At 54.7% G+C, this 21,878-nt stretch overlaps 1 protein-coding gene across 2 annotated transcripts in view; it reads right to left on the reverse strand.

The window, feature by feature from the left end:
- CERS4 (ceramide synthase 4) overlaps positions 1 to 21,878 on the reverse strand; it is a 34,584-nt gene that overhangs the window by 4,872 nt on the left and 7,834 nt on the right. For both annotated transcript variants that reach the window (XM_043586438.1, XM_043586439.1), the window contains exons 2-8: positions 6,757 to 6,930; positions 4,185 to 4,302; positions 3,400 to 3,518; positions 3,242 to 3,299; positions 2,867 to 2,917; positions 2,457 to 2,549; positions 2,117 to 2,245 (exon numbers count right to left, since the gene is read on the reverse strand). In XM_043586438.1, the coding sequence (XP_043442373.1) occupies positions 2,117 to 2,245; positions 2,457 to 2,549; positions 2,867 to 2,917; positions 3,242 to 3,299; positions 3,400 to 3,518; positions 4,185 to 4,302; positions 6,757 to 6,929 (741 nt within the window). In that variant the 5' untranslated portion in view covers position 6,930. The remainder of the gene's footprint in view (positions 1 to 2,116; positions 2,246 to 2,456; positions 2,550 to 2,866; positions 2,918 to 3,241; positions 3,300 to 3,399; positions 3,519 to 4,184; positions 4,303 to 6,756; positions 6,931 to 21,878) is intronic.

Raw genomic sequence — 21,878 nt, forward strand, 5'->3', positions numbered from 1 at the left:
AAGGAATTGATCCCATTTACCATTGCACAAAAACCGTAAAATACCCAGGAATAAATCTAACCAAAGAGGTGAAAAAGCTACACACTGAAAACTATAGAAAGGTTATGAAAGAAATTGAAGACGACACACAAAAAAAGGGAAAAATATTCCATGCTCCTGGATAGGAAGAACAAATATTGTTAAAATGTCAATACTACCCAAAGCAATCTACATACTCAATGCAATACCTATCAAAATAACACCAGCATTCTTCAGAGCTAGGACAATCCTAAAATGTGTATCGAACCAGAAAAGACCCTGAATAGCCAAAGCAATCCAGAAAAAGAAAACCAAAGCAGGAGGCATCACAATCCCAGACTTCAAGCTATACTACAAAGCTGTAATCATCAACACAGTATGGTACTGGCACAAAAACAGACACTCAGATCCATGGGACAGAACAGAGAACCCAGAAATGGACCCACAAACGTATGGCCAACTAGCCTTTGACAAAGCAGGAAAGAATATCCAATGGAATAAAGACAGTCTCTTCAGCAAGTGGTGATGGGAAAACTGGACAACAGCATGCAGAAAAATGAACCTGGACCACTTTCTTACACCATATCCAAAAATAAACTCAAGATGGATGAAAGACCTCAATCTAAGGCAGGAAGCCATCAAAATTCTCGAGGAGAAAGCAGGCAAAAACATCTTTGACCTCAGCCACAACAACTTCTTTGTCAACACGTCTCCGGAGACAAGGGAAACAAAAGCAAAAATGAACTACTGGGACCTCGTCAAAATAAAAAGCTTCTGCACAGTGAAGGAAACAATCAGCAAAACTAAAAGGCAACCGATGGAATGGGAGAAGATATTTGCAAACGACATATCAGATAAAGGGTTAGTATCCAAAATCTATAAAGAACTTATCAAACTCAACACCCCGAAAACAAATAATCCAGTGAAGAAATGGGCAAAAGACATGAATGGACACTTCTCCAAAGAAGACATCCAGATGGCCAACCAACACATAAAATATGTTCAACATCGCTCATCATCGGGAAATACAAATCAAAACCACAATGAGATACCACCTCACACCCATCAGAATGGCTAACATGAACAACTCTGGCAACAACAGATGTTGAGAGGATGCAGAAAGAGAGGCTCTCTTTTGCATTGTTGGTGGGAACGCAAGCTGGTGCAGCCACTCTGGAAAACAGTCTGGAGGTTCCTCAAAAAATTAGAAGAACTACCCTATGACCCACTACTAGGCCACTTGCACTACTAGGCACCTGTCCAAGGGATACAGGTGTGCTGTTTTGAAGGGCCACATGCAACCCAACATGTGCTATCAACAATCGCCAAAGTATGGAAAGAGCCCATATGTCCATCGACAGATGAATGGATAGAGAAGATGTGGTATATATATACAATGGAGTATTACTCGGCAATCAAAAAGAATGAAATCTTGCCATTTGCAACTACATGGATGGAACTAGAGGGCATTATGCTAAGCGAAATCAGAGAAAGACAAATATAGGACCTCACTCATATGAGGACTTTAAGACACAGAGCAGATGAACACAAGGGAAGGGAAGCAAAAATAATATAAAAACGGAGGGGGACAAAAGGTAAGAGACTCTTAAATATGGAGAACAAACAGAGGGTTACTGGAGGGGTTGTGGGAGGGGGACGGGCTAAATGGGTACTAAGGAATCTACTCCTGAAATTACTGTTGCACCATATGCTAACTAACTTGGATGTAAATTTAAAAAAAAAAAAAAAAATTGGGGCGCCTGGGTGGCTCAGTCGGTTAAGCATCCGACTTTGGCTCAGGTCACGATCTCACAGCTAGAGACTTTGTGCTGACAGCTCAGAGCCTGGAGACTGCTTTGGATTCTGTGTCTCCCTCCCTCTCTGCCCCTAACCCACTCGCATTCTGTCTCAAAAATAAACATTAAAAAAAATTTTTTTTTAATAAAAAAAAACGTAAAAAGAAAGGTAAAGTGTGTGTTTCTGGGAGCGTGAGGAGCTTCAGGTCCCAGGAAGCCAGGAGGGGGCGTGGCCTCACGGGGCGTGGCCTCATCTCCCAGGAAGGCGGGGCGAGGGCGGGGCGGGGCGGGGCCAGGCCCACCTCCAGGAGGTAGTCCGAGGCGTCGTGCAGCAGCAGCACCAGAGAGCCGATGCGCAGCAGGTTTGCGCTGTAGGAGAAGACGATCAGGGTGATGGTCACGAAGTGGTGTGCCACCTGCTCCTTGAAATCCTGCGGGAGATGGTGGGTCACAGCAGGGAGGAGGTTGGGTGGCAGGCCCCCCCCCCCACCGGGCTGGGAGCATCTGTACCTCGTGGACTCTGGGCCTCCGGCCTGAGGCCACCAGGGGGTTTCCGGGTGTGGGGTGAGGCCATCCCTCTGGTTGGAGACTGGGTCACAACTCCCCCAGGGCATCACTGCCCAGTCAGATTCTGGGCCTCACCTTGCGCTTGACATCCAAGTGCAGCGTGATCAGCAGTGAGATGTAGAAACTCAGCTCCAGGAGGTACCAATAGTACAGGCCTGGTTTCAGGGGCTGCGGCGGGGCGGGGCAAGGTTAGCCGTGGGGAGTCGAGGCTCCCATGGGGCAGGGGCCTCCCTTTCGCTCAAAACCAGGACCTCTGGATCCAAATGACTGGGGAAGGTGGGGGCGGTCAAGGGCAGGGGGTCTGTGGCGGCTCCTGCTCCAGGGTTCCTGGCTTCTGGCCCCTACCCACTCCACAGGGGAGGCGGAAATACTGTGGCCCTCAGGGGAGTCGTGTGATGTCCAGGTTTGGCTCCCCCCCCCGTGGCTACAGGGGCTCTGACCATCCCCGCCCTCCCACCGGCCTGGGAGCCCTGTCCACCACTCACCTGATCTGGGTAATTGTCCCAGCACATCACCGGTGTCCACAGCCATGACTCCTGCAGGGACCCGGGAGTCTGAAGCTGCCCAAAGGTCAGAGCCCAGCCCTCTACTCCCCAGGAGCGCCCTCCCCTGGGCTGCTCTCACTCTAGACCGAGGGTTGTCGGCTGCACACCCCCGGCTCCCCGCGCACAGCATGTCCTCAGCAGGCACCTGAGTGATCTGCCAGGACCCCTCCCAGCCCTCTCCCCTTCTCTGTGCCTTTGCGCACTTCCCTCCTCTGCCCGAACCCCTCCACGGCCCCCAGCCCAGGCCCTGGGCACAGCAAGTGCTTGTGGGATTGATGGGGGTGGGGGGGCAGGGAAAAGGGCAGGTGCACTCACGTGGTAGAGGACGGAGAGGCCACCGAAGAAGGAGCACAGGTAGAAGACAAACCTCCAGCTGCAGATGGCGAGGGAGCCCATGAGGCAGCCGCCAGGGGAGCAGACCCCTCGCCGGCACCCCAGCCCCCCCTCCCCCCGCAGCCCCACCCCGGGCTTACCTGGCCTCACAGAACTTCTTGCTCAGGCAGGGTCGGTCTTGGTTCCGGCGTCTCCGGAACCAGCGTCGGGTCTGTTGCAGCGTGAGGCCACACTGGGCAGCGAGGAAGGCCATCTGGGGCTGGGGAGGGGCAACAGGGGTCACAGAGGTGGCCCTCCTGCCCCTGTCCCAGGACAGGTGAGACCCAGCTGCGTCCCCCCCCTCCCCTGCTGCCCCAGGCCTTGCCTGTGGGACTGTCTACCTATGCACGCAGGGAGTAGGGGGGTTCACAGCGTGGGGTCCCCCCAAAGAGGCCATATAAAAAGCAGTCCTGCTCACAGGACAGGCAGGTGGCTGACGGGGCTGGGACTAAAAAAGGGCCAGGGCTGGGGCAGCCCCCTCCTAGAGGTTTTCCTGGAACACTCAGGTCTTATCCCCACCCCAGGGAGGCAGTTGAGACCTTGCCTCCCACCCCTACCTTCAGAGGGAGGTGGACAAGGGAGGAAGAATCCCAAGGCCCTGAGCCACACCCACCGGATGGGCACAGGGGAGGTCACAGGCCTGCTCTGGTCTCCCCCACCCCTAGAGCAGTCCAGCCTTCTGTTCCTCACCAGCTCAGCAGAGACCTGGTCTCCCCACCTTCGTCCCAGGATGTGCCCACTGGGCAGCTGGGATGGCCGATGGGGTGGGGAGAGGGGCACTGGGCTTTCCCTGTTGACGACTGGGCGTCATCCCAACCCCTGGGGCCCCATCCGCAAGGCAGCCGTGCAGGCCGATGGGGGGGGGGGGGCGTCAGGGGGCTCTCACCTCCTTGGGTTTACACCCCTCTGTGAGGAAGTATTTCTCCAGAGTGGCATTTGACTTTGCTGGCCTCCTGGCCTGATCTCGCACACCCAGCCACCGGCTCAGGGGCAGGCCGATAAATCTGGGTGCAGGGGAGACAGAGCCGGTCAATCCAGGTGGGGAAACTGAGGCTCCGAGGGGCCAGGTCACAGGCTGGAACCCTGGAGGGGTAGGCTGGCCGCCGTACTGGACCAAACCTAGGAAGGGCAGCTGGATGGGTGGGTCTTCAGGATGGGGACGCGAAGGTTAACGTTTGGGGCACTCGGGCAGTGGCACTCAGTCCCAAACAGGAACGAGGGTCCCCGCACTGCCTGTCTCACAGTGGTCTGGGTCCTTGTCTGTGCCCCGTCAGGCTGGGGGGTCCCCACAGGCAGGAGCGTGTCTGCTCCCACTCAGGTGGTCCTTCTCCCAGCAGGGTCACGTGCAGGAGCCCGGATCTCCAGGCAATCCCCACACTTTCCACTAGAGGGCCCCCGAGGCCAGGGGTCAGGACGGAATTTCCTACCCACCATCCAAAAGCCGCCTCCGTCTGGGAGAACTGAGCTCAGTGCAGCCCAGCAAGAACTCATTCCAGACTCTGTCATGACCGGGAGTGGGGGAGAAGGGGACTGTCATTTATTGAGTACTTACAATCTGCCAAGCATAGGCACGAATCCACATTAGGTCCTGGCTCATTTAACTCTACTGTCAAAGTCCCCATTGCCCTGATGAGTAAACCGAGGCTCAGAGAGGTCAGAGGTATGGCCAAGGTTACACAGCGGGTGAGCAGCAGACTGGCCCAGGATTTACTTTAGCGATGGCGAAAACGTCCGCCTTCAACCCTGGAAAAGCTACCCACTCACGCTGCCCTTTGAAAGGATAACTCTAGGATGGGATACACCCATACCTCTAAGGAGGCCATCAGTTAAATATACAACTCCCCCCACTCCAGGCTCCAGTAGTGAACCTGGGCATAGTCTTGTGCCCTCCCCACCCTGTGGGAAAGATGAGGACTCACCCTTCAAAGCCTGGCTGAATTGGGCCTCTTAGAATCCCTCAGGCAAAGCCTTAGTCCCAGAGGACCTACCCACTGTGTGACCACAGGCCAGTGCCTCGACCTCTCTGTGCCTCAACTTCCTACTCTGTACAATGGGGATAATAACAGTACCACCTCATGGGGTTGCACAGAGGGCTGAGTTAAGACACGTAAGCTGCTCCGGGCAATGGTGGGCACAGAGTAGGTGCTCCAGGGTACAACCTCAGTGTGTATTCCCGGGTCCCCGGTGTCCTGCCTGTATCACATGAGCCCAGACACGGGGAAGCTCCTTGGGGGTGGGAGAGACAAGGCAAGATGTAGAGTGTTTCCATTTCCCTGTGGTCAGGGCAGGACAAAGCCAGGGACTCAAAGTGGGGGCAGAAGGGAGTTATGGGCTCTATGGGGGGGAGCAGAAGGGCATGGTGGGGGGGGAGCAGAAGGGCATGGTGGGGTCTCCCGGAACCCAGCCTTGAAGGAACTGCAGAGGAGTGAGGGAGAAGGCCAGGTGGGTGCATAGAAGGTGGCGGGCCCGCGAAGGGCGCCTGGGGAGGGACGTTAAGGGGGAGGGGGACCTCCGAGGGGGTGGGGGGCTGATCAAGGAGGGGACTGTCTGGCAGGAAGGGGGCCTGGCAAGGCAGGTCTGAATCAGCTGTGACTACAGTGTTGGTCCACGTGGAAAGCGTGGGGCACCTGGGGCAGAGGGAAGGGGCCCTGGGAGAGCCGCCCGCGCCCAGGAGACAGCCAGGCAGGGAAAGGCAGGGAACCCCAGTGTGAAGGAGGGTCTGGGTCCCATGAGACACGACTGAAAATCTACAGGGCTTGGCACCCGGCTTGCCGGGAACCGGGGCGGGGGGGCAGGGAACCAGGCTGCAAGGGGGAGGGGAGAAGGGGGGAGGGATTTGGGCACAAACGGGGAAGCCAGAGTGCCCAGCTCCTTCCTTTGGCAGAGGGAGGAGGGAAGGTGTTAGGAGCGGGGAGGGAGGGGAGGGGAGGGGGAGGGGGTGTAGGAGGGATGATGGGGGGTGAGAGGGATGCGGGGGGCTGATGGAAGGATGGTAGGGGCAGGGTGGGGGAGGTGAGGGAGGGCTGGTGAGGTAGAGGGTCACCTGGCCCGCAGGAGAGGGGCAGGAGGGAGCGGGCGAGAGTTTCTTTGCCCCCGGGGCCTCTTCAGGCCTCTCTTTGGTCAGCAAAGCAAGAACGCGTCCTCCAGGGCCTCCGCCCGTTTTCCGAAGACGCTGGCACGCCGGGACGGAGCTGCAGCCCGTGTGGCGGGAAACCAGCCACCGGAGGCTGGAAACCAGCCACCGGAGGCTGGAAGGGTGCAGGCGTGAGGGGCTGGGGACAAGACGGGGCTGGGAGAGGCACGTGGGCTCAGAGCCAGGCTCCGTCCAGGACACATTAGGACGAAACCCCTCAGGGCGTCCGGCCGGGGTGATCACGTCGTGCGTGCACGCACATGCACGCACGCGCACACACACACATACACACACACACACACACGTGAGCGACCCCGGCACTCACCTCTCGAAGATGAAGCGCATGGCCACCAGGGCCAATGCCAGGGGCAGGGCTGCCAGCACGTCCCGGGGGTGGGGGTAGACCAGGCCATCTCGGTCCTCCAGGACAACCCACGAGCTGTTGGGTGGTAACCATAACTTCTCCTGCCAAAACCACTCGTTGAAGCTGGACCACATCCTGTGGACACGGAGTCTGGTGAAAAGGAGCTCGGCCCGCAGGACCCACCGGTGGGGCAGGAGGGTCCGCCACCCCGCCCTCGCCTCCCCCCCACCAGCGCCCGGCAGCCTCCGGCTGTGTGTCCTCAGGCAAATGAGCTGCCTCTCTGAATCTCAAGTTCACTGGGCAAACAGGGACAGTAACCCACCTGTCGGCCCCGCCCGATGAGACACACAAAGTGCTTAGCCCGGTGCCTACTGACCCTTCAGACACAGCTCCTGAAAACAGCTAGTATTTTGCACTTTACAGATGCGAAAACAGGTGGCCAGTGGTCAAGGGACTGGCTGACGGGGGTCATCAACTCGAGTTCTCCGGTGTCCAGAACAGCTTTCCGTCGCTGTGGGACAGTCCCTCCAGTGCAGCCCAGGACGACCAGGGAAATCCGCGATTCCCTTCCTGGCCGCCCGCCCTTCCAGGTGTGAATGTCACTGCCTCGCTTGCTACGTGACTGCGGTTGGGCAAGAGGGTCCCCTGCATGACCCCGTGTGCCACGTAAGTGGTGCCTCCTTCCGCCAAGAAAGCTTTCCAGTGGCCGTCTGGATGAGTCTGAGCAGCTGTGACCTTTCCTGAGATCCATCTATCGATTGATCGATCGACCTGCCTACCTACCTACCTTTTAAAGTTTTAAGTAATCTCTACACCCAACATGGGGCTTGAACTCACAACCCCCAGAGATCAAGAGTCACATGCTCTTTTGACTCAGCCAGCCAGGCGCCCCGCCCCTTCCCAAGATCTTAAGACAACTGTCCAGACCCCCACACTGGTCCCCACTTAGGGTGTTCATCCTTAACGGCCATCTGTCCATCTGCCTTCTTCCCTGCCATCCATTCACTGTCCATCCATCTGTCCATCCATCCATCCATCCATCCATCCATCCACCAATCCACCAACCAGTTATCCTTCCATCCACCCGTCCATCCGTCCGTCCGCCTGCCCAGCTGTCCCTCTACCCGTCTATCCCTCTACCTGTCAGCCCATCCATCCATCTGCCTGCCCAGCTGCCCATCCGTCTGTCCATCCATCCACGAGGTGTTCTCTGATCAACTTATACATGCCAGCATGGGGCTAGGTGATGAGGCTACAGCAGGGAAAAAAGGAGACACATTCCCGTCCTCATGGAGCTCAGAGCCCAGCAGGGACAGCAGCCAATGCACAAGTAAACATTCATGAATGAGGTAACACGGTGTGATGGAACCTGGTAGGGAATACACAGGTGGCCATGGCTTTAAATGAGGTGGCCAATGAAGGTCTAATGAGATACCCTCTGACGTGAAACCCAGAGGTGAGGAGGGCCTCGGTTTATGCAGAAGAGGGTACTGGTGGTCGGGAGGGGCTTTCAGAGGCACAAGCAGCAGGTGCAAAGGCCCTGAGGCAGGACTGAGCTCAGAGTGTTGAGGGAACAGCAAGAGACCCCTGTGGCTGGAGCAGGGTGAGTGAGGGGGAGAGAGGAAGGAGGGAAGGCCAGGGAGGGGGGACAGGGGCAGGTCACCCAGGGCCCGCGGGCTTCAGGGAAGAATTCGGATGATTTCCAACATTTACAATTAAAAATGCAAAATGCATCAATCTTCGGTGTAGAGTCGCCTCTGGCAAATACAGGTACCTGTGTCATGCAGCCTCCTCTCCCGCCACAAAGCTCTCGTGCGTCTTCCCCCCTTCCCGGTCAATCTCCATCTCCCCCATTCAAAGGTAACCTCTGTTAGGGGCTCGAGTGGGATCCCTGGGTCACGGGGCAGTCGCCTGTTTCACTTCATAAGCAACTGCCAAACTGTTTTCTGGGGTGGCTGGACCATTTTCCACCCCCGCCCGTGGAGTCTGGGGGTTCTGTGGCCCTTGGTTTTATTTTAGATACAATGACAAGCTGTGGGAAGTGGCCTTCTGGAGGCCGGAAGGGGGTGATGTCCACCGGAAGGAGGTGGAGAGGAGGGGCGCAGGTTCCCAGAGACTTTTTTTTGATGTTTATTTACGTATTCGTTTTTAAAGTAATCTCCACGCCCAACGCGGGGCCCTGGAACTCACGACCCTGAGATCAAGAGTCGCACGCTCTACCTGCTGAACCGCCAGCCAGGCGCCCCCCTCGAGAGACACTGGAGGTCAGCGGTCTGAGACGGGGGCTTGTGGTGCTGAAATCAAGGTTGGGCAGGGCCGCATTCCTTCTGGAGGTGGAGAGAACCTGTTCCTGCCTTTTCTGGCTTCTAGAGGCCACTGTACTCCCTGGAAGGCTGCGCCTTCTGTCTTCAAAGCCCACATCTCTCTCCCTGACCCTCCTGCCTCCCTCTATCAAAGACCCTTGGGGCGCCTGGGTGGCTCAGTCCCTTAAGCGACCGACTCGATTTCGGCTCAGGTCATGATCTCAGGGTTCACGAGACCAAGCCCCACGTTGGGCTCTGCGTTAGGCATGGAGCCTGCTTGGGATTCTCTCTCTCTCTCTCTCTCTCTCTCTCTCTCCGCCCCTCCCTCGCTTGTGCGTGCTCTCCTCAACGCCCCCTCCCCCTCCAAAAAAGACCCTTGGGATGACACTGGGTCACCAGGGAATCCAGGGTCACCCCATCTCAAGGTCAGCTGATTAGCAACTTCAACTGTCCTTTGCCACACGAAGCTTCCAGGATTAGGGACGTGGGTATCTTAAGGGGGCAGTACTCTGCCTACCACAGTGCTGGACATCAACAAAGTGGCTGTTCTAGGGACAGTGACCAGAAGGGGGAAGTGGGGTTGCCCAGGGTTGGCATGTTCTGTCTCCTGGTCCGAGTGTTATTCAGGTTGAGAAAATTCACAGAGTTACGCATCTACAACATGGGCCCTTTTCTCTCTGCAAATTAAAATGTTTGCATTTATTTTTTTTTTATGTTTATTTATTTATTTTGAGAAAGAGAGAAGCAGAGAGAGAGGGAGAGAGAATCTCAAGCAGGCTCTGTGCTGTCAGCACAGAGACTGATGCGGGGCTCGATCTCACGAACCGCAAGATCATGACCTGAGCCGAAATCAAGAGTTGGACATTTAACCGACTGAGACACCCAGGCGCCCCTAAATGTTTCTTTTTTAAAAACGTCTATAATTCTGGAGGCGCCTAGGAGGCTCAGTCGGTTAAGCGGCTGTTTCTGGCTCAGGTCATGATCTCACGGTTCATGGGTTCGAGCCCCACATCGGGCTCTGTGATGTCGGCACGGAGGCTGCTTGGGATACTCTGTCCCCCTCTCTCTCTGCCCCTCCCCCGCTCGTTCATTCATTCTCTCTCTCTCAAAAATAAATGGGTAAAAATAAATTAAAAAAAAAGTCTATAGTTCTGTTCTGTTTGTTGTTGACGTTTTAAGTAGGCTCCACATCAAGTGTGGAGCCAATGTGGGGCTTGAACTCACGACCCTGAGATCAAGACCTGAGCTGAGATCAAGAGTCAGATGCTTAACCGACTGAGCCACCCAGGCGCCCCGAGTCTACCCTTCTGATTCCAGTTCCAACGGGTGGGCTTCTCCCCACCACGGCCCCAGCTAGCTGTCCTACAACAACTCAACAACGGAGACGGCATCAGATCCCACAGGTCAAGGGCTCAGTCCTACAAGACCGTCCCCCCACCCCCCCACTTCAGACACCAACTGGGCCTAAATTATTATTACCTGTGCTTCTGACCAACTGGCTATAAATCAGAGGTTCCCAGGACCCCCTCCTTGGGTTTGATTAATTTGCTAGAGCAGCTCGCAGAATGCCGAGAAACACACTGCTGATTAGATCACAGTTCTCTTGCAACAGGACACACCTCAGGAACAGCCAGATAGAAGGGATGTTGAGGGCAAGGCATGGGGAAGGGGCACCCATCTCCACATGTACCACACCCCCCCCCATTTCCATGCGTTCGCCAACCAGGAAGCTCTCTGAACAACGCCCTTTGGGTTTTCATGGAGGCTTCATTACAAAGGAGGCTGGATGAAATCATCATTCACTGATGACTGAGTTCACCTGCAGGCCCTCTCCCCTCCCTGGAGGTGGGACCAGGGGGCACTGAAAGTTTCTACCCTGGGTTCACAGTTGCTTCCTCTGGCAACCAGGGGCTTTCCCAAAGCCACCTTGTTAACATAACCAGAGACTCCTTGATCAGTCTTATCACAGGAAATTCCAAGGGTCTGGGAAGCTCTGTGCGAGACCAGGGACAAAGACCAAGCACCTATTTCTTATAAATCACAATAGGACAAGTCAAATGGAGAAAAAAGAAAAAGCCTCAGAGTCCGAGTCTCAGAGCCAGCAGGGCTGACGTTCAAGTCCACGGGGACGTGTGGAATAGCGCAGGGAGGGGCGGAGACAAAGGACCAGGTTGTGAGGCATCTGGCAATCAGCGAGGTGACTGATAATGGCAGTGCCACCAATGGACACCCTGGCAGCAGCTTGACAAGCGCCCGAGGGTGTGCGACCGTGGCTAGCCTAGACCTACGAGACTCGGGCGTCCCAGACAGAAGGGACAGATGGGTAGGTGGACGCAGGGACGTCTGCCCGGGCGGTTGAGCTCTCTAGGAGAAAACGTCTTCACTAACAGGCAAGGTTGGCTTGATCCCACACACCCACAGGGGCACAGGGACACGTGCCCAGGCCGGCATTCCCGCCTCCCAACCAGAGCCACACCCACTGCAGGGCATCTCCAACCCCCTTCTCACCCAGCGGACATCCCTCCCCCCTCCCCCCCCCCAGCACAAAGGAAGCGAGCAGGGAGTCCCGGGAAAGCCCCCAGCCAGCCAGAGCTGAAGCCAGAACCCAGGAGTCCAGGTCCCCAATGCCATGTTCTTCCCCCACTCAAGGGCCACCCAGATCAGGATCCACCACAGCTGTGACGCGTGCAAAAGCCATGATGAGCTTGGGAGGAGGAAGAGTACACACGGGTGATGGCATCTTCCAATCTGAGGCCTCGGCCGATGTCCCAGCTTCAAAGCCCACTGCCTGACACTTCCTGCTCCCCCCACACCAGAGGATTTCCCATAGCCAGCTTTTACAACTGCTGTCCTCTGCCTAGAATGCCCGTCTAATAGTTATTGCCCTATGTTGGGTGCTGAGAACACTGCATGGTGAGGGAACAGGCAAGGGCTCTGCCTCCACAGGGCTTACACCCCTTCCTTGTCTGTCTGGCAAACTCCTACGCATCCTTCAAAACCCAGTTCATTTGTCACTTCCTCCTGGAGGTACCCCCCGGTTGCCCCGACCTTGGATTCAGTTAAAGCACATTCCCCAGCCCTGCTTCACTCACTGTGATACTGGGAGCTAGTCACAAAGTCTTTTTGGAACAGTGGGGGGTGGAGAAGGAAGGAAGCGTGACCAGCCTGGAACTCCAGCACCCTCAGCTGAAGCAAGCCCAGGCAAACCTTTCTGGCATCCACGTCAGAATGATCCACCCGGACCGCAGAGGTCTTAGCCCCGGAAGCCCTACCCTGTCTCTAAAGTGTCTGTCCCCTCCCACCCCTCCACCCTCTTGATAAAGAAGAGACACTGTGGCGTGAGAAGAGAACAGGGTCTGGAGCCCGGCAGACGGGCCAGAGTCCCAGCTGCAATGCAACCTCAGGCAGGCAACTAGGCTGCTCTGTGCCTCAGTTTCCCCATGTGTATGATGGGATACCCACACGGCGTGGCGGGAATGACCCCTGGGGTAGAACGGGCACTATGTGTAACTGACTTCTGTATTAGCAGCAGAGAGGGCAGCGTGGGATGAGGGGCAGTCTGGGCAGGAGGGGTGCTGGCCTGCAGCAGGTTCTGGATGGTTCTTCCCAGAACCTCCTTGGCCTCTGCAGCCTTCCCTTAAAGCTGCAGCTAATAAACTCAGGCTGGGCTGGGCCAGGGCCACGGAGAGGTCATCTGGAGACTCACCGAGTGGCTGGTCCAGCCCAACCAGACTGAGCCTGCATCCCCATCACCCCAGCCCTGCCCCCAGTCTCCCAGCAGGACTGCTGGGTCTTGAAGCCTCTCTGGCCTCACTCCCAGCCCTGCCCCTGCCACCTGGGAGCCAGACTCTGATAATCCTTCTTAGTGGCTAAAAATATCCCCAGACCGGGAGAGATTAGGGCTTCGGGCTGATGCGGGGAGGGAGGATGAGCAGAGGGTCCCTGTCCCCGCCCAGAGGTCCGAATGAGCTTACGGCTCCCTGTTGGTCCCCAGAACCTCCAAACGTCCCAGCCCCAGCAGAGCAGGGCTGTGCACATAGGTTTGTTTTGTTTTAAGTCCGGCTGGAAATGCAGGACTTGCCCGGGTTGTGAAAAAGGAAATCAATTCAGACTCCAGATGTCTGGGCCGCCCAGGGACGGACACACACATACACACAGTCTCCCGGCCCCTGCAGCCTGGCCTACTGCCTGGGGTCACCTGACTCCGGCTGGAGGCCCAGGCAGGGAACACATGATGTGCTAAGCGGGGGTTGTTTGTAGATAACCGCAGCCGCCCCTGCCCTGGGCCCTGGCTGTCCCCTCCAGATAGCCCTGGTTCCTCTGCTCTGGGCCTCTCTGCTCAGAGGCCCTACCGGGTGCGAATGACCAGAGGGGGAGCCAGTCCAGGAGTCACTACCGTGCCGTTCTCTGCAAAGACCCCGAGGAGGGCCCCAGGTCCAGGGCTCTGCCTCACCCCAGCCCCTGCTATGCAGACACACGTGTGCCCTCCGCACTCCGGCTCTGTTGACACACCCTCCCTCACCGCGCTAACTCAACTTATTACGACGGCTGCTTGCCGGCCTTCTAATTCACCAAGCTCATTTCTGCCCCGGGGCTTTGCATGTGCTGTGTCCAACTCACCAAGCTCACCGTTGCCCCGGGGCCTTTGCACACACTGTCCCCTCACACAGCCCCGTGTCTGGCTCTGTCTCATTATTCATATCCCGGCTCACTCACCAGAGAAAATGTCTCAGATGGCTACCAAAGAAGCCTCTGTGTTCCTCCGTCTCCATACCCTGTTCTGCTCCTTTAGTCTTCCTGTCCTATGTGAGCTCGTATTTACTAGTTTGCCCGTCTCACCTCAAGGCTGAAGACTCGTGAAGCCCAGAGTGTTGTTTTAGGCACCGCTGAATCCTGAGAATAGGGCCTGGTACAACATTAGATGTCAACCGTTTGCTAAGTGGATGAATGAACGGGTGGTACAGAGACATGGACAGGTGGGTGGGCACGAGGGCTTTGGCACAGGTGGTCCGACTTTCTCGAGAAAGAAACCACCGGGGCACCTGGCTGGCTCCGTCGGGGGAACGTGCGGCTCTCGATCTCGGGGCTGTGAGTTCAAGCCCCACACTGGGTGCAGAGCCTCCTTGAAAAGAAACCATCTGCTTCGACAGGCAAGGCCAGCTTGATCCCCAGAACGCAGATCCACAGTCTCCCCATTTCCGGAACTGGGAAGCCCGGGCTCAGAGCAAGAAGCCACTGGTCATTCAGCCGGCCGGACCACCGACACTGGGGCCATGGGGGTCACTCTGCAGCTGCCTGGGGCTGGCCGTGGGCCACCCTGATGGAATCCGCCCCCTCCTACGGCTCCGGGGAGCCCCCGCGCTATCCCACACCCAGACGCTGGGATGCCCAAGGGCTTTCCCCAGCGGTCCAGCCTCCGGGCCTTTGCATCAGCCGAGCCTTCAGTCTGAGATGCCTCCCCCTGCTTTATTCAAGCATAGTCTGTGCCTTAACCTGGCAGTGGGTACGTATGTCTTCATCACACTACCATTGAAGAACTATAGATGCATTTTACATGCCACTTCATCTACGACGTCTTAATGAGTAAAACTGAAGTAAGGTCTTTCATATCCTGAAATACAAATATTTTCTTCCACGTTCTTTTAATATTTATGTCATGTTTCTCAGACTTTGGAGTGTATCCGAAATTTACAAAGCACTTCTTTACAAACTCATCCTTTCGCTGTCTCCCCGGCGACTCAAAGTCGGTAGTTCTCAGAGGCAGATCGGAAGTCTGCAGTGTGGACAAGCGCCTCAGGCCCTCCATCTGTGCAGGGCCACCGGCAGGTGCTTCAAAGGACCAGGTCCTACCAGTGTTTCAAGACCTGGGTCAGATCCAATTTCTTCCTTAAGAACCCTTCTCTGCCCTTCCCACCCTCAGCAGAGCCCTGTCCCCATCCTGGCCCGGCCCCACCCTGCCCTGCCCCACCCCTGGGCCTTTCTTCAGAGATTTCTTCAGCCCTGGAACTTAGAAAGCTAGCTGGCTCTCAGTGTCCCCCTAGACCGTGAGAGCCAGGCCAGGGACAGACCTCTGGGGTCCCCAGCACCACCTAGCATGGGGGTGTGTCGGGGGTGGGGTCAGTCTGGAAGGTTTCAAGACCAAGAAAGGAGAGGATCAGGTCTCTTGGAGTTTAAGGGGCGGGGGCGGTGGGATCTGTCACCTGCACAGGAATCGATCAAGCATACAGCTTGGGGGTGAGGGGAGCCCTCTTGGGCTATTACAATAAAAACACAAATACAGCTTTATTGAGGGACCCCTGACATGCAAAAAACTGCACATCTGAAGTGTGTGGTTTGACATGTTCTGATGTATGTACATATGCATGAAATCATGGCCCCAGTCAAGGTAACGAACACATCCATCACTCCCCAGATGTCCCTGTGCCTTTTTGGAGTCTATCCCTCTCTCCCTTCCAGTGAAAACTTGCAATCCTGATGTCTAACAGTTGGAGAGCAGAAGCCTCAGGGTTCCATATGATGAAATCTTTTTTTTTAAAGTTTATTTTTAAGAGAGGGAGGGAGCGTGAGCGAGCACGCACAAGTTGGGGGGGTGGGGTACGCAGAGAGAGGAGACACAGAATCCGAAGCAGGCTCCAGGCCCCGAGCTGTCAGCACAGAGCCTGATGCAGGACTCGAACCCATGAACTACGAGATCATGACCTGGGCCAAAGTCGGATGCTGGATGCTTAATCAACTAAGCCATCTGGGTGCCCCACAATGAGGTCTTACGTTATAATTTGAAAGGAGGAGGAAGACACAACACTGAGGGGCCCTGGGGACATTACATTCAGTTGAGCTAGCCAATCACAACAAGACAGATACTGTTTGATTCTGCTACAGGGGGTCCCTGGAGGAGTCCTGTCCACAGAGACAGGAAGTAGACGGTGGGAGGCGGGGGAGGGGGTGAAGAGTCGGTGTTTCATGGGGACAGAGTCTCAGTTTGGGGAGATGAGAAAGTTCTAGAGACGGATGGACAACAATATGAATATTTTAACAGTACTGAACTGTGTAAAATGGTCAAGATCGGGGGCGCCTGGGTGGCTCAGTCTGACTCTTGATGTCATCTGAGGTCATGATCTCACATTTCATGAGTTTGAGCCCCGCATCAGGCTCTGAGCTGACAGTGTGGAGCCTGCTTGGGATTCTCACTCTGTCCTGTCTCCCTCCCTCTCAAAAATAAATAAACTTAAAAAAAATTTTTTTAATGTTTTATTTTATTTTTGAGACAGAGAGAGACAGATCGTGAGCAGGGGAGGGGCGGAGAGAGAGAGACACAGAATCTGAAGGAGGCTCCAGCCTCTGAGCTGTCAGCACAGAGCCCGAGCAGGGCTCAAACTCACAAACCGCGAGATCGTGACCTGAGCCGAAGTCGGAGACTTAACCGACTGAGTCATCCAGGCGCCCCTAAATAAACCTTTTTTTTTTTTTTAAATGGTCAGGATGGTAATTTCTATATTATGTGTATTTTACCACGGTTCACTTTTTTTTTTTTTTAATTTAAAAATTAACCAAAGGGACAAAAAGAGGAGGAAATGTTATGCTCACGGATTGGGGAGGGGGCAGTCAAGGAGTTAAAAAAAATAAAAGCAAAATGCAGGGGGCCACTGATGGCCTGATAAGTAATTTATGCAATGGAAAACCACCAGGAGAGCTCAGCTTCTGGGGGAGGCGGAGTTAGCAGCATCGGACCAGCCCCCTCGGAGACAAGAAACTCTACCTTGAAGCTAAAATCCCTCAGTGCTGCATTGTCTAACGCACGGCAGCTACTAACAGCAGGGGGCTTTCTGAATTGCAATGAACGGAAATGAAATTTCAATTCAATTTCAAATTCAATGCCTCAGTTGCACCAGCAAAATGTCTACGCTCATTGGCCACATGTGGCTTGTGGCTACCCTAATAGGCAGTGCAGATAAGGAACATTTCCACAAGTCTGCTGGTGCTGCTCTAGTATGACCCAAAATAGGGAGCAGTTGGAGGGGAATCTATACCAGGGATAAGGGAACGGCCCAGGGCGCGTTTCCTTTTTTACTGTTATTCACTGGAAATAGAAGCCGGCTTGAAAAATGAGAAGACAGAACCCAGAAAGACGACAATAACTCAATGGGACAGGACACGCAGGAAAGGAGAAAGCCAGAAAAAGGAAGTTCCAAATTCTACACAAAAATTCTGTGCAGTGGTTCAGGGCAGGCTCCAACCAGCCTAGCTAAGGCTAAAAGAAAGGAAGTGAGGGATGCCTGGGTGGGCTCAGGCAATTAAGTGTCTCTCTCTTTTTTTTTTTTTAATGTTTGTTTATTTTTGAGAGAGAGAGAGACAGAGCGTAAGCGTGGGGGAGGGGCAGATAGAGAAGGAGACACGGAATCTGAAGCAGGCTCCAGGGTCCGAGCTTGTCAGCACAGAGCCTGATGCAGGGCTTGAACTCGCGAACCGTGAGATCTGACCTGAGCCGAAGTCAGACGCTTAACCGACTGAGCCATCCAGGCATCCCAGTGTCTCACTCTTGATTTCGGCTCAGGCCATGAGATTGAGCCCTGCATCGGACTCCACGCTGAGTGTGGGACCTGCTTAGGATTCTCCCTCTCCCCCTGCCCCCCTGCTCATTCTCTCCCTCCCTCTCTCTGAAAAATAAATAAACCTAAAAAAAAGAAAGGAAGAAAGGAGGTGAGATCTCACCTGTTACCCACCATAAGGAAAACAGACTTTTAGAGCTTGAGTCCAGACAGGTTAATTGCCTGATAAAAAATACATTTTAAAAAAAGCCGTGCTCTCCAGAGGAACACAACAGAATCCAGAGTCTCCCCAACACATCTTGACAATGTCCAGAATACAACCCCAAATTACTTGACCCTTGAAGAAATAAGGCAACATGACCCATACTCAAAGCGGAAGGAAATTAATGGGGACTAACCTCTGAAGTGCCCCAGATGTTGGAATGAACAGGTAAGGATTTGGAAGCAGCTATTATAAATCTATTCAAAGATGTGAAGAAAAAAATAGCTACTACTGAATGAATAAGAAACCTCAGCAGAAAAGCAGAAAAATGAACCAAACGTAACTTTTTTTTTTTTTTAAAGTAGTCTTCACACCCAGCACAGAGCCCAATGTGGGGGTTGAACTCACGACCCTGAGATCAAGACCTGAGCGGAGATCAAGAGTCAGACACTTAACTGACTGAGCCACCCAGCTTCCCCCTAAATGTAAATTCTAAAACTGAAATTACTTGAAATTAAAAAGTCACATGTGGGCTCCATTGCCTATCAAAGAAGATAAAAGAAAGAGTTAATAAATTTGAAGCTAGATAAATCCTAAACATCCAAACTGAAGAACAGAGAAGAAAAAACAAAGATGAAATAACAATGTGCCACCTGGGGTCCCCTGGCTGGCTCAGTCGGCAGAGCGTGCAACTCTTGATCTCAGGGTCATGAGTTTAAGCCCCACATTGGGTGTAGAGATCACTTAAAAATAAAATCTTAAAAAAAATGTGCCATCTGGAAATAGACAGTGGTGATGGCTGCAGGATGCTGTGAATGTACTCAATGCTACTAAGCTGCACACTTAACAGTGGTTAAAATGGTCAGTGTTACATTTTGTATATTTTACCACAATTGGGAAAAAAAAAAAAAGTAGAGTCTCAGTGACCTTTGGGACATTATCAGATCTAATTAGAGTCCCAAAAGGAGAAGGAAACAAGAACGGAGCCAGAAAAAATACTTAAAGAAATACGAAGAGACTTTATATCTTCTCCCATGGCCACATATATGCAATTTAAGTCACAGAAATAGGCTATAAGGATTATACTCTTATACGTCCGTGTGTGTGTGTGTGTGTGTGTGTGTGTGTGTGTGTATATATCCATAATCAGGAGAGTTATTATATCAGGAAGTCGGGGGAGGGAGGAGCTGGTCTGCTTGTTTTGGGATTCAGGGATTTTTTTACAAGGAATGTTTCAGGGTGACTTAGATTTTTTTTAATTGTGGTAGAAAACATAGAACATAAAAATATACCATCGTATTTTTTTAACGTTTACTTTCGAAAGAGAGCGAGCGAGCGCATGGGGGAGGGACAGAGAGGGGAACAGAGGACCTGAAGCAGGCTCTGAGCTGTCAGCACAGAGCCCGACGCGGGGCTCGAACCCACGCACTGTGAGATCATGACCTGAGCCGAGGTTGGACGCCCAACCGACTGAGCCGCCCAGGTGCCCCCATCCTTACTATTTTGAAGCGTTTAGCTCAGTGGTATTAAATACAGTCATATTGTTGGGCAACCATCAGCACCATTCATCTCCGGGGTTTTGTCTTGCAAAACTGAAACTCTGTCCCCATTAAACACTAGCTCCCCACTCCTCCACCCCCAAACCCTGGTCACCCCTATTCTGCTCTGTTCCTATGGATTTGATGACTCTAGGGACCTCCCACAGGTGGAATCATACGCTATTTGCCCTTGAATGACTAGCTTATTTCACTGAGCATAGGTCCCAAGGTCCATGTTGCAGCAGCTGTCAGAACGTCCTGCCTTTTAAGGCTGAGTAAGGTTCTAGGGCGTGTATATATTAAAGGTGACTTTTTAAATAGAAAATCACATGAGTACAGAAGGAACATAAAGGTTCCCACCGAAGGGGTGCTTGGCAGAGGAGATACGGGCTCAGAGGGGGCATTTCTAGCTGTCAGTACGCACCCCCCCACCTCAGCTGACCATTAAGAAACCGATTCCCAATCCAGGTCAGCCCCTTCAGCAATGCCAGAGAACTGTGGGTTCCAGGTTACACTCTGATGGCACCCCTTAATCACCCGATCTCGTCTAACACCTGCCTCCTTCTCCCACCAGCTGGCCGCTGGGCCCCTCTGCCGCTCCCTGGTGACAGCGTACATGGGGCCAGGTTCGGGTAGGGCCAAGTAGCAGCAAAAGCCAGGCTTCTTTTTGGGACAGCAGGCCTTGCCCATACACGTACCGGGGATTGCCCAACATGCCTGGGGTGCTGGTACCATGCCAGGTGTCACCCACAGAGGCTTGCCCCAGGGCAGGATCTGTGCCCTACCAAGTGCCCTACCTTCCTACGCTGGAAATGTTAGACATGCCCCGAGGAAGATGCTGTCAGGGTCCCCATTTCGTGGATAAGCTCAGTCTCAGAGACCCTGAGTCATCTACCCGGGGTCACACAACTGGCAAACAGCTGGAGTTTGAACTCTCATCTACACCACTGGACATCCCAGATGCACACGGGCTCACGGAACCTCAGCTCATCGGCGGCCACCCTGGCATTCTTGGAAAGCAGACCCTGCCTTCGTGCCTGTATGTCACTCTGTCTCCACCTCACTCCCACCCACTCGGCCTAGGTCCCCAGGGACTCCCCCCACCTCCCTGGCCAAGCACGGCCCGCGTGTCCATGACCTCTTACTGCGTATCCGACCCCTCGTCTGCCCCTCCCTCGGAGAACCGAGGCGTCCCGGCTCCCCTCCCCTCTGCTGTCCTGTCTCTAACCCATGCTGGGTTTCCTCCCCTCTGGCCCCAAATCCAGTCCTGGACCCCCATTGCCATCTGCTGTTGCTGGAAGCTGTGATCAGCACAGCTGATCAGCACGGCTCCCAGGTCTCTCCCACAACAAACCTGCTAAGCCAAGACCCCCTGACTGCTCTCTCCCAGACGCATTGAGCTCAAGCCCTCCCCCACCTGGGTGTGCTCTCTTCCTCCCCAGGCTTCTTGGCCACGGTCCCACCTTCCACCCAGTCTTTGGGGACAGGAATCTGGGAGTTGTCCGGGAGCCCTCCACACACGCCCGGGTCACAGAGCCCCTGCGATAGCATCCATCTGCCCCGTGACTAGCAAGCGGGTCCCTTCCCACTCGCGTCCCACGGCCACGCCCTCACGTCTCACGTCAGTAACTGTGGCCTCCTCCCTGGGCTCCCCGCCTCCGGGTTTTGCTCAGGCCACCCTTCCAACGTGCAAATCAGACTCTTGGCTTGAAATCCCGCAAAAGTTCCTGCCCCCGGCACGCTGCCCCCAGGCACACCTCCGGATCTTTGCACGTGCTGTTCCCCCAGCCAGTGATGCCCTCCCTTCTGCCTGCCAAGGCCTCCTGGTTCTTCACGACTCTGCTCTCAGACACGTCCACCAGGAAGCCCTGCCCAGGGTCCCCAGGCTAGGTTAGGGAGCCCTCCCCTCCATCCTTCCCACAACCCCGGCCTCTCCCATCTGTGCATCAGGCACCCACCCGTCTCCTTCAGAAGGCGAGTTTTGTTTTTCAGTACATTTATCTTCAGAAGAAATTTCCCCTCCCTCCCCTGAAGAGAAAGCCAGCGTCAGTGTCCCATGCGGACAGGGACCATAAGACAACCAACAATGAAAACAAGACGATGTTCAGTCCTGGCCGGCCGGCACCTGATGCTGATGAGGCTGTCAGCCCAGGTCCAAGCCTTCCTCGTCAAGGGGAGGGTGGCAAGCGCCTGTCACCTGGGCCTTAAAGATCCAGTGGCAGCATGGGAGGCTCAGGCCTCGATGTCCGAAGGGAGTGATTCTGTGAACTCTCCTCCCTCGTGGGCTGTCCGTGGGATTTCGCAGGTGAGGAAAGTGCTGCCCAGGAGCTCATCGGTGGCTGGCATCTGGGAGGGGACAGGGGCCGGGGGCGGGGGGGCAACCTGATCTGGGAACCACCCGCCTCGGCAGGGATTGGGGGACAACCAACCCAGCCGGGGGAGGGGACAAGAGCCCTTTGGGCAAACCTCCAGGTGTGGGACTCTGAGAAAGTGC

The sequence above is a fragment of the Prionailurus bengalensis genome, chromosome A2 (genome assembly GCF_016509475.1).
Source record: "Prionailurus bengalensis isolate Pbe53 chromosome A2, Fcat_Pben_1.1_paternal_pri, whole genome shotgun sequence".
Taxonomy (NCBI): domain Eukaryota; kingdom Metazoa; phylum Chordata; class Mammalia; order Carnivora; family Felidae; genus Prionailurus; species Prionailurus bengalensis.